This window comes from Mobula hypostoma, chromosome 19 (genome assembly GCF_963921235.1).
Source record: "Mobula hypostoma chromosome 19, sMobHyp1.1, whole genome shotgun sequence".
In the NCBI taxonomy this organism is placed as follows: Eukaryota; Metazoa; Chordata; class Chondrichthyes; order Myliobatiformes; family Myliobatidae; genus Mobula; species Mobula hypostoma.
Window position 1 is genome coordinate 7,186,006 of NC_086115.1, and position 15,854 is coordinate 7,201,859.

The 15,854-nt window shown below is 47.6% G+C and overlaps 1 protein-coding gene across 1 annotated transcript in view; it reads right to left on the minus strand.

The window, feature by feature from the left end:
• Window positions 1-15,854, minus strand: part of twnk (twinkle mtDNA helicase) — a 49,166-nt gene that overhangs the window by 19,148 nt on the left and 14,164 nt on the right. Inside the window, exons 3-4 of the mRNA XM_063071264.1 lie at window positions 6,443-7,810; window positions 2,987-3,227 (exon numbers count right to left, since the gene is read on the minus strand). Coding sequence (XP_062927334.1) covers window positions 2,987-3,227; window positions 6,443-7,805 — 1,604 coding nt within the window. The 5' untranslated portion in view covers window positions 7,806-7,810. The remainder of the gene's footprint in view (window positions 1-2,986; window positions 3,228-6,442; window positions 7,811-15,854) is intronic.

Sequence of the window (15,854 nt, forward strand, 5' to 3'; positions counted from 1 at the left end):
GCTGGGGTCCACAAATGGAAAGGGTCCATAGCATAAAAAAGGTTGGGAAACCCAGCTCTAGACACTCTCCAATGCCAACACGTCTTTTCTTAGATAACGGCCCAAAACTGCTCACAATACTGCAAATGAGGCCTCACTAGTGTCTTATAAAGCCTCAGTATTACACGCCTCCTTTTATTCTAGGTCTGTTCAAAATGAATGCTAACGTTGCATCCGCCTTCCTTGGCACTGACTCAAACTACCAGTTTACCTTTAAGAAACCCTGCATGAGGACTCCCATCTATTTTTGAATTTTCTCCCCATTTCAGAAATAGTCTATCCTTTTATTCCTTCAACCAAAATACATGACTATACACTTATCTACACTATATTCCATCTTCCACTTCTTTGTCCATTCTCCCAATCTATCCCAGTCCTTCTGCAGACTCCCTAGATCCTCAATATTACCTGCCCCTCCACCTATCTTCATATCGTCTGTAAACTTGGCCACAAAGCCATCAATTCAGTCTGTCATCCAAATCATTAACATGTAACGTGAAAAGTAGTGGTCCCATCATGGACCCCAGAGGAACATCTCTAGTCACCGGCAGCTAACCAGAAAAGGCTCCCTTTATTCCCATTCTTTGCCTCTTGCCAGTCAGCCAATCTTCTACTCATGCTAGTATCCTTCCTGAAATACCATGGGCTCTTATCTTGTTAAGAAACCTATGGGTGCTGCACCTTGTCAAAGCCCTTCTGAAAATCCAAATAAACAACATCTACTGACTCTCCTTTGTCTGTCCTGCCTGTTATTTCAATGGATTTGTTAAGCAAGATATCCCCTTAAGGAAACCATGCTGACTTTGGCCTATTTTATCATGTGCCTCCAAGTACTCTAAAACCTCATCCTTATTGTGGACTCCAACATCTACCCAACCACTGAAGTCAGGGTAACTGACCTACAAGTTCATTTCTTCTGCCTCCTTCTTGAAGAGTGGTGAGATATTTGCAATTTTCCAGTTCTCTGAAACCATGCCAGAATGAATTGATTCTTGAAAGATCACTACTAATGCCTCCACAATCTCTTCAGCTACCTCTTTAGGACCCATCTGGTCCAGGTAACTTGTCTACCTTCAGACCTGTGAGCTTCCCAAACACCTTCTCCCTGGCAATAGCAACTACACTCACTTCTGCCCCCAGACACTCTCCAATTTCTGGTATACTGCTAGTACCTTCCACAGTGACGATTGATGCAAAATTCCTGTTGTTTATCCACTATTTCTTTGTCCCCATTGCTCCCAAAAGCTCCTGCTCATGAAGATATTGGTCCTCCTCGGGTTTAGGTGTAACCCACCCTTTTTGTGCAGGTCATACCTCCCCCAGGAAAGATCTCAATGATCCAGAGATCTGAAACCCTGTTTCCTGACAAGCATTCATCTGCCAAATCATCCTGTTCTTTTAAACACCCCTGCTTACATAGAACATAGAAATCTACAGCACATTACAGGCCCTTCGGCCCACAATGTTGTGCTGACCATGTAACCTGTTCTAGAAACTGTCTAGAATTTCCCTACCACATAGCTCTCTATTTTTCTAAGCTCCACGTACCCATCTAAGAGTCTCTTAAAAGACCCTAAAGGCTCTGCAACATCAGTAAATTCAGAGGACTGCCATATATATACACACACACACACACACACACGTATGACGTATGCTCCTTCAAACTACAGAACTAGTGTCCTCTCTCTTTCCACTTCCAGTATCTGTTCTTTCATATCAGTGTTACGTGCTTTAGATGCCATTCATTACAGTACTGTGGGGATATTGTAACCAATATTGGGTTGTTTTTGTGCATTTCCTGTAGAAATGGAATCCATTTATTTCTCAGTTATAACCTGATACCACTGAATTCCTGTCCTAATACCTCAGAACACAGTTTGGCCCATGATGTGCTGAACTAATTAAGGGAATGACACCTAATCCCTTTTGCCTGCACAGGGTCCAAATCCTTCCATTCATCTGCACACTTATGTACCTAAAAACATTAAGTGCCTCACCTTAAGTGGATTTACCTCCAGCCCCCTTCCCCAAATGAAGCAGTCCAGAACCCACCACTCTCCTGTGTAAGAATAAACAGACAAGCACACCTCCTTTGAACTTTACTTCTCTCACAACTTCCAGTGTGAAGACATTTTGACTATGTGGAAAAAAGACACTGGCTGTCTACTCTATCTATGCCTCGCATAATTGTCTCAAGTTCTAGTAGGTCTTTCATCAGTCTCTGCCACTTCAAAGTAAGTTTGTCCAACCTTTCCTGAGAGCACAAGCCTCTAACCTGGGCAGCATCCTAGTAAACCTCTTCAGCACTTCCTCCGAAGCCTCCACACCCTACACGCAATGGGACGATTTGAACTGATGCAGCCCAACCTGAGCTTTATACAAACACAACAGAACTTCCCAACTCTGGAAGTCGATGCCTTAGCTAATAAAGGCAAGTATGTCTTCATTACCCTCCGTGAACTTGTAAGTCCACTTTCAGGGAGCTACAGGCTTGGATCTCAAGATCCCTCTGTGCTTTAAAAGACAGATTAGTTTTATTTGTCATATATACATTGAAACAGAGTGATATGCGTCGCTTGTGATGCACTGGGGGCAGCCCTTAAGTGCTGGCTATTCTTCCAGCCCAACCTAGCAAGCCCACAAATTACAGACCCTAACTAGTACATCTTTGAAATGTGGGAGGAAATTCTCATGGTCACAGGGAGAACACACAAAACTCCATACAGACAGTGGCAGGAATTGAGCATCAATCCTCCTATCACTGGCAATGGAGAGCATTATGCTAACCACTGTATTACTGTGCCATCCTGTCTAAGAGTCCTGTCATTAGCTGTGTACTTTCCCTTTATGTCTGTCTCTTTTGTTTGACAAGGCCCCAGGGACAGTCTCTCTCTCTAAACATTGCCACACAGGTACAAGTTGTTACTGCCTCCGTCAGGTACTTCACTTAATGCTCTGCTGCCCATGGAACGTCATGAAGAACAGAGGCAGGTTCTCGAACTTGTCAGCCCACTTGTCGTAGCTGTCCAGCTGATCGCCCAGGCGCTGCATCGCAAACTGTGTCAGCATGATCTTGGCCAGCCGGACATTGCTGATCTCGAAGCTTCCCCACAGGGTGTTCACCCCTTGGATGCAGAGGTCCAGGGCACACTCGCTGATCAAGGTGGTCTTCCCGCTGCCTGTTGGACCTGTTTGCAGGAAGAAGGCGGGTGTTTAGGGTGCGTCATTGGTTACCTGACCTCTGCCATGGTAAACTACAGAGAACCCCAACAATGTAATGGCTGGAGACATGAACAGCAGAGTTGGCTGTGTTTCATGAAGCCATGCTCCCACCTCATCCCAGTGTGGTAGCAAGGGTGTACAAAGTCAAAGCCGTGCTCACTGTGTGCAATCAACAGCTCCATTTCCTGCTCACATCGGCTGTGAAGATTGAAATGGAAAGCAAAAACGGCTTTAGAGAATTGCAAGCCTCAGTAAAGCAGCCAATATAATCAAAGACCCCACCTACCCCAGATATTTTCTCCTTGCCCCTCTCCAAATGGCTGAAAGCACCTACCACCAGGTTCAAAAACAGACTTTGAATGGACCTCCTGTATGATAAGATAGACTCTTGGCCTCACAATCTACCTCATTATGATCCAGCACTTTACTGTTTACCTGAACTGCACTTTCTCTGTAGCTGCGACACTTCACTCTGCTTTGGTATTGCTTTACCCTTTTCAACCACAATGCACTGTGCAGTGATCTGATCTGTGTGAACCGTATGCAGGGCGAGCTTTTCACTGTATTGCAGTACCTATGACAGCAATAAACTACAACCTTCTTGAGTTCCTTCATGGGGTGTGGCATTTCTCACAAGGACCAGCATTAATTGCCTTGGTGAATGTACAATTGACATGGTGAAGGAGCCTCAGCATTGTCTTCAGCTGCCTCGGGATACTTTCAGTATTAGCTAATTTAACTGTAGAGAGGGGTCGGACAAAATTGGATTGCTTTCTCTAGAACGTCAGAGGCTACATCTGAGGGGGACCTGATTAAAGAACATAAAATTAAGTGAGACATCAATAGACTACAAGTCAGAGTCTCTTCTCCCCCGGGTTGGGAACATTAGATAAAAGAGAGTATTTCTTTAAGGTGAAACCAGGGAGGAAATTTACTTGGTAAGGTTTTGGTTCACAAGGAGAATGGCAGATGCCTGGAGCACACTGCCAAGTGAAGAGGTGGAAACAGAGACAGTAGCATTCTTCAAAAAAATATTCAGATAGGCACATTAACAGGAAGATCGGCAGGCTAAATTAGCCCATGGTCAACACAGACAACGTGGAGTAAAGAGTCCATTCTTGTGCTGTACTGTTCTATGTCTACTGCAAGGGTTAAAGATAAAAGGTGAAATGTTTAAGGGGAACATGGGGGGAAATGTCTTCACTCAGAAGGTGGTGAGTGTGTGGAAGTGGTGGATGCGGGTTCAGTTCCAACATTTAAGAGAAGCTGGGATAGATAAACGGATGGGAGGGGTAGAGAGGGCAGGTCCAGGTGCAGGTCAATGGGACTTGGCAGAGTAACAGTTCAGAATGGACTAGACGGGCCAAGGGGAGCGTTTCTGTGCTGTACTGTTACGTGATTCCATGTACTAAACTCCCTGTAAGCAGTAAAATGTATGGACTCCAGGGGAGGACTCAGCCAGTTCCATCATGGTTCCAGCTTTCTTCCACGCTCAAGGATGTGTCTCAGGAAGACAACATCCATCACTGAAGACCCCCACAGTGCCCCCCTCTCACTGCTGCCATCAGGCAGGAAATATAGGACTGTGAAGACCCCCAACTCAAGATTCAACAACAATTTCTTCTCCACTGCCATCAGGTTCTGGAATAGAGCTGAAAATTCTACCTCAGACTATATTTCCCTCAATTTGCAGTATCGTTATGTTATTTTTGTATACTTTGTCATGTAGGTTGTGGGCAATTTACAGATTATGTTACATTTGTAATGAACTGTGGTGCTGCTGCTGCAAAAAGCTAATTCTCATGCCATTTTTATCCAGAGTATACATGTCCATAACAATAAACTTGAACACACATTCAGTCTGGTTGCTTCTCTAATGCAGGAAGGGCAAGAGCCAATTTCAGCACAGCAAGCGCCCACAAACGAACGAGATAGATAGCCAGGGGGTCCTACCACACACCAAATGCTGGAGGAACTCAGCAGACAGGCAGCATCTAGAAGCCAGAATAAAAATTTGCCCCCCCCCGGGGGGGGGGGGAGGAGAAAAGAGGAAGTAAAGCTGGTCTCCAGGGATGTTATCTGACTTGCTGAGTTCCTCCACCATTTTGTTTGTGCTGTTCCAGCATCTGCAGAACTTCTGTGCTCACATTATATTCTGAACAAGAGATTCTGAAAATCATGGAAATCCAGAATAACGCACAAAAAATGGCGGAGGAATTCAGGAGGTCAGGCAGCATTGAGTCCTGATGAAGCCTGGAACGTCAGCTGTTTATTGGACCCCATAGATTTGGCTTGGCTGAGTTCCTCCAGCATTCTGTGTGTGGTATTCCGAATTCTTCCCTTTGTACTCCCTCTAAGTGCTTACAGTTTGTACACTGATCTGTACGCATGACTGATATCATTGTATCCCAGTACTTGCAACAATAATAAACCAAAGGAAACTGAATAAATTGGGATTAATATTGGTTTATCAGTGCCACGTGTACGGAGGTGCAGTAAAAATCTTTAGACACAAGAGATTCTGCAGATACCACAAATCCTGGGCAACACAACAAAATGCTGGAGGAACTCCAGTCAAGCAGCATAGAGTCAGAGTGCTGTAGCAGACAGGACCTTCAGCCCATCTAGTCCATGCCACACATATCTCTGCCGCCAAACTTCTCTTAAACACAATCAAAACTGGCAGCTCGTTCCAAACTTGGACCACCTTCTGTGTGAAGCTCCCCCTCAGATTCCTCTTGAACGTTTCACCTTTCACGTATGACTTCTTGTTCTAGTCTCACCCAACCTCAGTGGAAATAGTCTGGCATTTTTACCCCAGCTACACCTTCGTAACTTTGTATTCCTCTATCAAAACTCTATTCATTCTTCAATGCTCAAGAGGATGAAGTCCTAACCTATTTGACCTTTCCCCGTCACTCAGATCCTGGCAACATCTGTACTCTTTCAACCTTGCTGATACCTTTCCCGTAGTTAGGTGATGAAATAGCTGGCGCTTAATTCAGGGGAGACTCTTCATCAGAACTATGACTGTTTATTCCCCTCCATAGATGCTGCCTGACCTGTTGGATGCCTCCTGTATTTAGTGCACATAGCTCACGATTTGCACCATTTGCAGAACCCCCTGTGAAATCCCCAGGTGAAGTGCACGGCAGAGGGAGTAGACTGGGAGGTTGGCTACCTGTGAACACCGTCAGCTCCCCTTTGCGATGGCCCTTGAGGATCTTGTTGAGCTCGGGGAACCGCTGCCACTTGACGCCAGAGATCTGGTCGGCGTTGGCCAACTCCCCGAATACGTCGTCCCGCAACTGCCGGAAGGAGACAATGGATTTGTGGCTGGCGGAGACGGCCCCCTTCACGATCTTCTGCAGGTTGATGTCGGCGGCCAGGGCCTTGAAGGGGCAGGGTTGGCCCTCGCCGGGCCGTACCAGCCAGCAGCGTTTCACGCCCAGCTTGCGCGCGAAGATCTTGGAGGCCTCCCAGGACAGGACGTCGTCTCCCAGCCACAGCACCACCTTCCGGAACTGCTCCAGGTAGGGGAGGAGGGCCGGGGGCAGGCAGCTGACGCCCCGGGGCAAGGAGACGCAGGGCATTCCCGTGGCAGACACCATGGCCAGGCAGTCAGTCTCACTTCCCGTCAGGACAAGGGTAGTGTCCTTCCCGGTCAGCAGGCGGAGCCCGAAGAGGTTGTTGTAATCACTTGGCTTAGGCAGGGTGGTGGTGATGTAGTGCACCGTCTCGCTGTTCTGCTCGGCCGAGAGCAGCTTCACCCCCCTCAGTTTCAAGTCCCTCCAGCTGAACCAGGGAAACACCAAGCTCCTGGTGGGCCTGAAGTACTTCACATCCAGTTCCTTCAGTGTCCGGTTGGTGACCTTGGAGATGCCAAACATGGCTTTGACCAACCGGACTTCCTCCTCCTCCATGTCGGGGAAGGCCGTGGTGTTGGTCCAGATCTGCTGCACCTCCCTCTGGTCCATCTCCTGGGCACTGAGCTCCCAATCGCTCTTGGGCACCTTCAGCAGGACATCTGGGCCCAGGCTGTCCAACCCCTCCTTCTGCATTACCTCCAGGCAGTCCTGGAAGTCCTCCCAGCTGCCCTCCAGCAGAGTGCTCTTGCACAGGAACTGCCCCGTGGTCTTGTCGATGAACAGGGAGAAAGTCTCCTTCTCCTCCCCAGCCGAGCCCAGTACCTTTCCCACGAACAGGCTGGGGACGTGGAGGCAGCAGTAGCCGTTGTGGAAGGGGATGCCCTTGGCCCGGAGGTACTGCCGGATCTTGGTCACGGTCACTACTGGGGGGGAAGGGTCAGCCTCTGCTCTGGAACTCCTGCTGCCGGGGTGGCTGCTGTTACAGAAACCGAAGGGAGTCGCGGTGCTCAGGGGGGCCGCGGATCCCGGACGCCCCCACCGGACGCCCCGCCACTTCGGCTGCCCAGCCGGTCGCTGGCACGCAACCGCCACTGCAGTGCAACCTCGTTGCCAGGGAGACAGCCCTCTTGAGAGGCTGGGAAGAACTCTGTGGGTGCAGCGATGCAAGCAGAGCATGGTGCCTGTTTAAGAAAGGAGGGTAATTATCAGTTGAGAAAGCATCAACAAAGAACCAAACAACCCCTCCTCCTCCTTCCCTTTCTTCCATGGTTCACTCTTTCTTCAGCCCTGACTGTACCTCTTCCACAATTCACCCCTCAGCTTCCTGCTTCACCCCCCCCCCCCATCTCCCCACTCCCCCAACTTCTTACTCTGGACTCATTTTCAAGGACTCTACAAGTTGTTTTCAGATTATTAGTTTATTTGTGCAATATGTTGTCCTTTTGTACATTGTGTTAAAGTAGAGCTTTTCAAAAATTCTGTTTTTTTTGTTGTAAATGTCTGCAAGAAAATGCATCTCAAAGCAGCATATGGCAACATATGTACTTCGTGATAAGTTTACTTTAAACTTTTGGCTTCTGCCCCCTTCCTTTCCAGCCTGATGAAGGGTTACGGCCTGAAACGACTGTTCTATCCCAAGATATGTAGATCAGTAAATATGGAAATAACGGCCACTCAAAGTGGCGAAGAACCTTTTCCAAAATGAGGTAATGCATTTTGGAAAGTCAAACCAGCATTGAACATAGAATAGTACAGGAACAGGCCCTTTGGCCCTAAGTGGTGTGCCGAACTAGTTAGGCAGCAAGTCTAAAAAACCCCAAAAACTAATCCCTCCTACCTAAACAATGTCCATATTCCTCTGTCTTCCTCATACTGATGTGCCTATTGAAACCTCTCTTAAAATCCTCTGATGTATTTTTGCCTCTACCACCATACCGGACATCGATGACCCTTGAGTAAAAAACTTACCCCTCACATCCCCTTTGAACCTACCCCCTCTCACCTTCAGTGCATGCCCTCTGGCATTAGACATTTCAACCCTGGGTAAAAGATACTCCCTGTCCACCCTATCGATGCCGCTCATAATCTTAGAAACCTCGATCAGGTCTCCCCTCAGCCTCCGCCTCTCCAGAGAATGCAGCCCATGTTTGTCCAGCCTCTATGATACTGTAGCATAATGTAATGGGCATAAATATATCATGAATGGCAGTGATGCTTCACAAACAGACAAGCTCAACGCCTCTTATTCACGCTTTGAAAGAGAATAACACTACAGCCCCGCGAATCCCTGGAGCACCTGGTGACCCCATGATCTCTGTCTCAGAGGCCGACGTTTCAAGAGGGTAAACCCTCGCAAGGCAACAGGCCCCAATGGTGTACCTGGGAGGGCTCTGAAAACCTGTGCCAACCAATCGGCAGAGGAGTTCAAAGACATTTTCAATCTCTCATTGTTACAGTCAGGTGATCCCACCTGCTTCAAAAGGGCAACAATTATACCAGTGCCCAAGAGCAATGTGAGCTGCCATCACGACTACTGTCCAGTAGCACTCACATCTACAGTGATGAAATGCCTTGAGAGGTTGGTCATGGCTAGAAACAACTCCTGCCTCAACAAGGACCTGGACCCACTGCAGCTTGCCTATCGCCACAATAGGTCTACAGCGGATGCTCTTCAAGCAGTCTTGGATTACCTGGACAATACAAATGCCTATGTCAGGATGCTGTTTACTGACTACAGCTCAGCGTTTAACACCATCACTCCCACAGTCCTGATTGAAAAACTCCAGAACCTGGGCCTCTGTACCTCCCGCTGCAACTGGATCCTCGACTTCCTAACCAGAGACCACAATCTGTGCAGATCAGAAATAACATCTCCTCCTCGCTGACAATCAACACTGGCACACCTCAGGGGTGTGTGCTTAGCCCACTGCTCTACTCTCTCTACGCTTAATGACTGTGTGGCTAGGCACAGCTCAAATGCCATCTATAAATTAGCTGACAATACTTGCTTTGTTACATACACCTGTTAGGGTGCATTCTCCAATTACTTTATAAGATAACCGTAGCCTTCAGCCAGGAGCAGATGTCATCAGGTGGTTCCCAACCTTCACCTAGTGTTTCGACCCTCTCCAGTTGGTGGGCCGGCAGTGGTGGCCAAATCACTGCCCATCTACTCCTGGCTTCCAGCTTCCCTCCTCTCACCTACTCTAAATCCAACAAGAGGCTCTTTCTGTCTCTTCCCCCATCATTGTTGGCAGAATTTCAGAAGGTGACAAGAACACAAGATATATCAGCCAGTTGAGTGGTGTCGTAGCAACAACCTTGCACACGTCAGTAAGAACAAAGAACTGACTGTGGACTTCAGAAAAGGGTAAGACGAGGGAACACACACCAGTCTTTGTAGATGGATCAGGAGCAATTTCAAGTTCCTTGGTTACAATATCTCTGAGGATCTAACCTGGACCAACATATCGATGCAGCTACAAAGAAGGCACGACAGCAGCTATATTTCATTAGTGGTTAAGAGATTCGATATGTCACCCAAAACACTCAAAATTCTTCAAGTGTACCCTGGAGAGCATTCTAACTGGCTACACCCCCTCTGGTACATCACAACTACTGATATTGAGTTGGGGTTCACTTTAAGAGGCTAGTCTGACCTGATGACATAGTGACATGATACCGTGCTTTATGTTCCATGTTTGGAGGAAAATAAAGGAGTTGTTACAGTTCGCAGTAAACTTAAAACTCCTCTACCATTTTATTTGTGAAAACCTACATTGGTGACCCCGACGCTCTAAGATGATTCCAGAGTTACTGAGTATGTCGGCCAGTGCAATCGCTCTGAAACTGCCAGTGTCGGGAGCAAAATGCTGACTCTTGGTTTGTACAAGCCGAGGCCAAGCTTGCGCTGCGAGAAATCTCTGCGTACAACACCAGCTATTACTGCATCGCTCAGTAGTTCCACAGTCGGCTCGAACACCATCCCCGAACGCAAAGAACATCAATCGCTGAAAACTCACCTTTTACAGACTTTAGACTATTGGAGTCTGAGCACACCAAACAGCTGGTCTTGGCAAAGCTCGGCCTTTGGAGCGAATGAACCACATGATCTCCCTTGGCAAATCACCATCCCCGTCTTAGTTTAAAGAGCTCTTCTTGCAAAAAATGCCTGATCAAGTTGACATAGCCTTCGCTAACGCACCTGTGAAGGACTATAGGGAGCTTGCTAAAATGGCTGATTTAGAATAACACTCAGATAGTGGTGCACAATTCTCCCTCCTTTCCCTGCCTCAGTAACCCAGTCAGCAGGGCCTCGAACACAAGCACGCCCCCGGTTGCAGACGACACTGGGTCTGCACTTTCACCACAATCATTTTGAAGTGCTGATCACCCTGAAGCTTTGACAGTGCCAGCACCTCAATACATTAGAGGCCTACACAGTGAGCTCCAGCTGTGAGTGTCATCTACCGCTCATCACGGACACCCTTTCAGGGCGATGCTTCCTGTGTGACACGGGAGCTCAAGTGAGTGTGCTGCCAGCGCCGCCAGCGCCGCCTATTGAACAGAAGACAAATAGTGGTGGAACCGCTGGAGGCCGCCAACGGAACAGCGGGATGATGGTGACGCTCTGCTTCAGTGGCTGACGATACACACCTGGCCAATGTAGCTCGACCTCTGCTCATTGCAGATTGCCTGTGTGCCCAAGGCCTATTAGTCGATCTTAAGAATGCCGGCTTATGGATGTAAACAACTTTGGGTCGATATCCTGCTCCCCCAGTAAGTTCCCCACGACTCTGTTAAGCACGTGTAGTTGCGTTTTACTCAACCACTGGGCGAAATCTCAAATCTCACCAAGCTCACATTCTCAACTGCAGTTACAAAACACGCGGTCCAGCCCATTTCCACAACTGGCCCACCAGTCCGCGCCCATGAACTTAGACCGGACCCAGAAAAGCTGGTAATCAGGATGGCTGCGTTTGCCAACAAGAAAAGACTTGGCATTGTACACAAGTTGAATAGTCCCTGGCCTTCGCCCCTCCACATGGTCCCCAAGTCTGATGCCAGTTGCCGCCCATGTGGCAATTACAGACACCTTTACAAGGTCACCACCCCCAATCATTACCCAGTCCCACACGTCCAAGACTTATCAGCACATTTCTCCAGAAAGTTAATTTTTTCTAAAGTTAGTCATAGTCATACTTTATTAATCCTGGGGGAAATTGGTTTTCGTTACAGTTGCTCCATAAATAATAAGCAGTAATAGAACTATAAATAGTTAAATAGTAATATGTAAATTATGTCAGTAAATCCCAGGGGAAATTATGAAATAAGTCCAGGACCAGCCTATTGGCTCAGGGTGTCTGACCCTCCAAGGGAGGAGTTGTAAAGTTTGATGACCACAGGCAGGAATGACTTCCTATGACGCTCTGTGTTGCATCTCGGTGGAATGAGTCTCTGGCTGAATGTACTCCTGTGCCCACCCAGTACATTATGTAGTGGATGGGAGACATTGACCAAGATGGCATGCAACTTGGACAGCATCCTCTTTTCAAACACCACCGTGAGAGAGTCCAGTTCCATCCCCACAACATCACTGGCCTTACGAATGAGTTTGTTGATTCTGTTGGTGTCTGCTACCCTCAGCCTGCTGCCTCAGCACACAACAGCAAACATGATAGCACTGGCCATCACAGACTTGTAGAACATCCTCAGCATCGTCCGGCAGATGTTAAAGGACCTCAGTCTCTTCAGGAAATAGAGACGGCTCTGACCCTTCTTGTAGACAGCCTCAGTGTTCTTTGACCAGTCCAGTTTATTGTCAATTCGTATCCCCAGGTATTTCTAAACACCCACCATGTCCATACTGACCCCCTGGATGGAAACAGGGGTCACCAGTACCTTAGCTCTCCTCAGGTCTACCACCAGCTCCTTAGACTTTTTCACATTAAGCTGCAGATAATTCTGCTCACACCATGTGATAAAGTTTCCTACCGTAGCCCTGTACTCAGCCTCATCTCCCTTGCTGATGCATCCGACTATGGCAGAGTCATCCGAAAACTTCTGAAGATGACAAGACTCTGTGCAGTAGTTGAAGTCCGAGGTGTAAATGGTGAAGAGAAAGGGAGACAAGACAGTCCCCCATGGAGCCCCAGTGCTGCTGATCACTCTGTCGGACACACAGTGTTGCAAGCACACGTACTGTGGTCTGCCAGTCAGGTAATCAAGAATCCATGATACCAGGGGAGCATCCACCTGCATCGCTGTCAGCTTCTCCCCCAGCAGAGCAGGGCGGATGGTGTTGAATGCACTGGAGAAGTCAAAAAACATGACCCTCACAGTGCTTGCTGGCTTGTCCAGCTGGGCGTAGACACGGTTCAGCAGTTTTGCTTTGTTGACTTTGTTAGGGGCGAACGTCAGATGCCTGTGTGGTTGCAGGACTTTCCCAAAACAGCTGTGATAACTGTGTTTGGCCTGAGTTTCAGTTTGGGTTGCAAAATGGACCATAGATTTTCCAATGGCTGATGGACTGTGCATTAAAGACTTGGATTTTCTTTTTGTTTTCCTGGATGACATACTTGTTACCAGTGCATTCTAATCTGAACATGTATCGCATCTCTGTACACCTTAAGCACTTAAGCCAACACAGGGTGATTATTAACCCTGCTAAATGCCAGTTCGGGTTGTCAACCACTGGCATTTTTGGACATCATATCCCCACAGAAGGTGCAAAGCCCTTCCCATCAAAAGTCGTCGTTATGGATTTCCCATCATTCCGCACTACAAAAAAAAATTACAAGAGTTTTTAGGTATGGTGAAGTTCTACCACCCGTTTCGTTGACCACAAACCCTTGTGCACACGATGGCCAAAATATCAGACCCTTGGTCTGTATGGCAGTAACACCACCTGGCCTACATGTCAGAGTTCACGACTGATATACAACATATCAAGGGGGAAAATAATGCTGTGGCTGATTGCCTCTCACGGCCAGCCATTGAGACCATGCACACAGGGGTTGAATATGCCTGCATGGCAGCCGACCAAGCTGCTGACCCAGAGGTCCAGGCTCATGGAGCAGCAGTCATAGGCCTGTGGTTGGCTGACATTAAGTTTGTTGAAGCTGGGGTTTCTCTCCCATGTAATGTCTCAATCAGTCGCCATCGCCCCATAATGCCCGCAAACTGGAGGCAGACTGTTTTTAACTCCATTCATGCATTCGACCACTAAAGTTTGTGTGGCACAGCCTTAGAAAGGACTTGCGTGATCGGACTGCAGCCTGTGTTTGAGTGCCAGCAGGCGAAATTAACTGTCGTGTTCAGGCACCGCTTGGCACATATTGAGATCCCTGAGCAACGAGTTAACCGTTGTCAATGTAGACCTTGTTGGTCCCCCTCCCTTCTCCCGCGGTTTCACACTCCACCTTACCACAGTGGACTGAACCACCAGGCGGCCAGAGGAATGGTGACAACTGCAGATGTGGCCTCAGGCATTCAGCAGCATCTGGGCTGCTCGGTTTGGCACCCTATCTGATATTTCCTCTGACCACAATCTCCAATTCACATCAGACCTCTGGGCTCCTTAAAGGCTGCTCTGAGGGTATCCCTGACGAATGAGTGTTGGCATAATCATCTCCTGTGGGTCTGCGAGGGCTTCAGAACGGCTCCAAAAAAGGGCCTGCAGTCGTCTGTGGCTGAAATGGTAAATGGGGAGACATTACGAGTGCCAGGTGATTTTATTCCTGACAGCACGATTTCCCATCGGCTGCTTAACCACATTCTGCCCTCCTCAGTAAGTTCAATTCCTTTGCACCTATTCCTACCTCCCATCATGGTGCAGAGCACTCTTGGGTTCCTGTTGACGTACATTCCACCTCATTAGTTTTCATCCGCCATGACACACACCACCATCCCCTTAGGCCTCCTTACAATAGCCCGTTCCACACTTTGGAATGGAGAGAAAAAAAAGAGTCTTGTCATAGTTTTGAGGGGTAAACCAGATGTATTTTGATAGATCACCTTAAACCAGCCCACCAAGATTTGGAGTATTTCACTGCCATCCCTCGTGTCACCACTTGACCATAATGGACGAGCCAGAGGCCTCTGCTGTTCCTCCACCCATGAAGCACAGGACCCGAGAGGGGTAGCTCATTGAGCTCCGGACAGGGTCACAATGCCGGTTTTAGCGAATTCTGGGGAGGCTGAGTAGGGTAAAGTAATGGGTGGAAATGTACATAATTCAAAGCCACCAACATTCAGTTGGGGTCACTTTAAGAGGCTGGTCTGACATGATGACAAAGTTATTTTACTGCACTTTATGTTCTTTGTTTGATTGACAATAAAGGAGTTGTTACGGTTTCCCTTAAACGTAAAACGCCCCTGCCATTTTATTTGCAAAAACCCACAATAGCATGTCTTCCAAACCAGGCAGCATCCTGGTAAACCTCTTCTGAACCCTCTCCAAAGCTTCAACATCCTTCCTGTAGTGGGATGACCAGAACTGTATGCAATACTCCAGATGTGGCCTACCAGAGTTTTATAAAGTTACAAACATAACCCCTTGACTTTTGAACTCAATGCCTTGACTAATAAAAGCAAGCATCCCCTAGGACTTATACAAGAGTGGTGGGACACTAGGGCATATAATGGAACAGAGACAGAGAGTTCAGAATACTTGCATAGTTCATTGAAAGCAGCATCACAGTTAAATAGGTTGGTGAAAAAGGCTCTTAGGATGCTGATCTTCATCAGTCAGGGTATTGAGCACAGATGTTGGGACTTCATGTTGCAGTTGTATATGTCATTGGTGAGGCTGCATTTGAGGTACTACTGTTTGGTCAGTCTGTCAGAAGACGAAGTTAATCTAGAAAGAGGGCAAAAACATCTTACACGGTTGTTGTTTACGACAAGAGGTCCTGAATTGTGGACAGTGGTTGACAGGGCTAGATCTTTATTTTTTGGGTAACCGGAGAACAACAAACTTATAAATATGCTCACAGAATCGCCTATGTTGCTGGGCAAAGCTCCCCGAGTCAGATTGTCCAATCAAGTTCATCCTGAATCAAAGTGTTACACGGTGTGTAGCACTGAGCAGAATTCACCATTAGGGCAGATAGGACACTGTTTATTTAACTCATTTTATAACCGTTCCGATTTCCATAACCACACCGAGCACATTTATTATTTATTGAGATACAGTGTGGAATATCTTCTGGCCCTTTGAGCCGC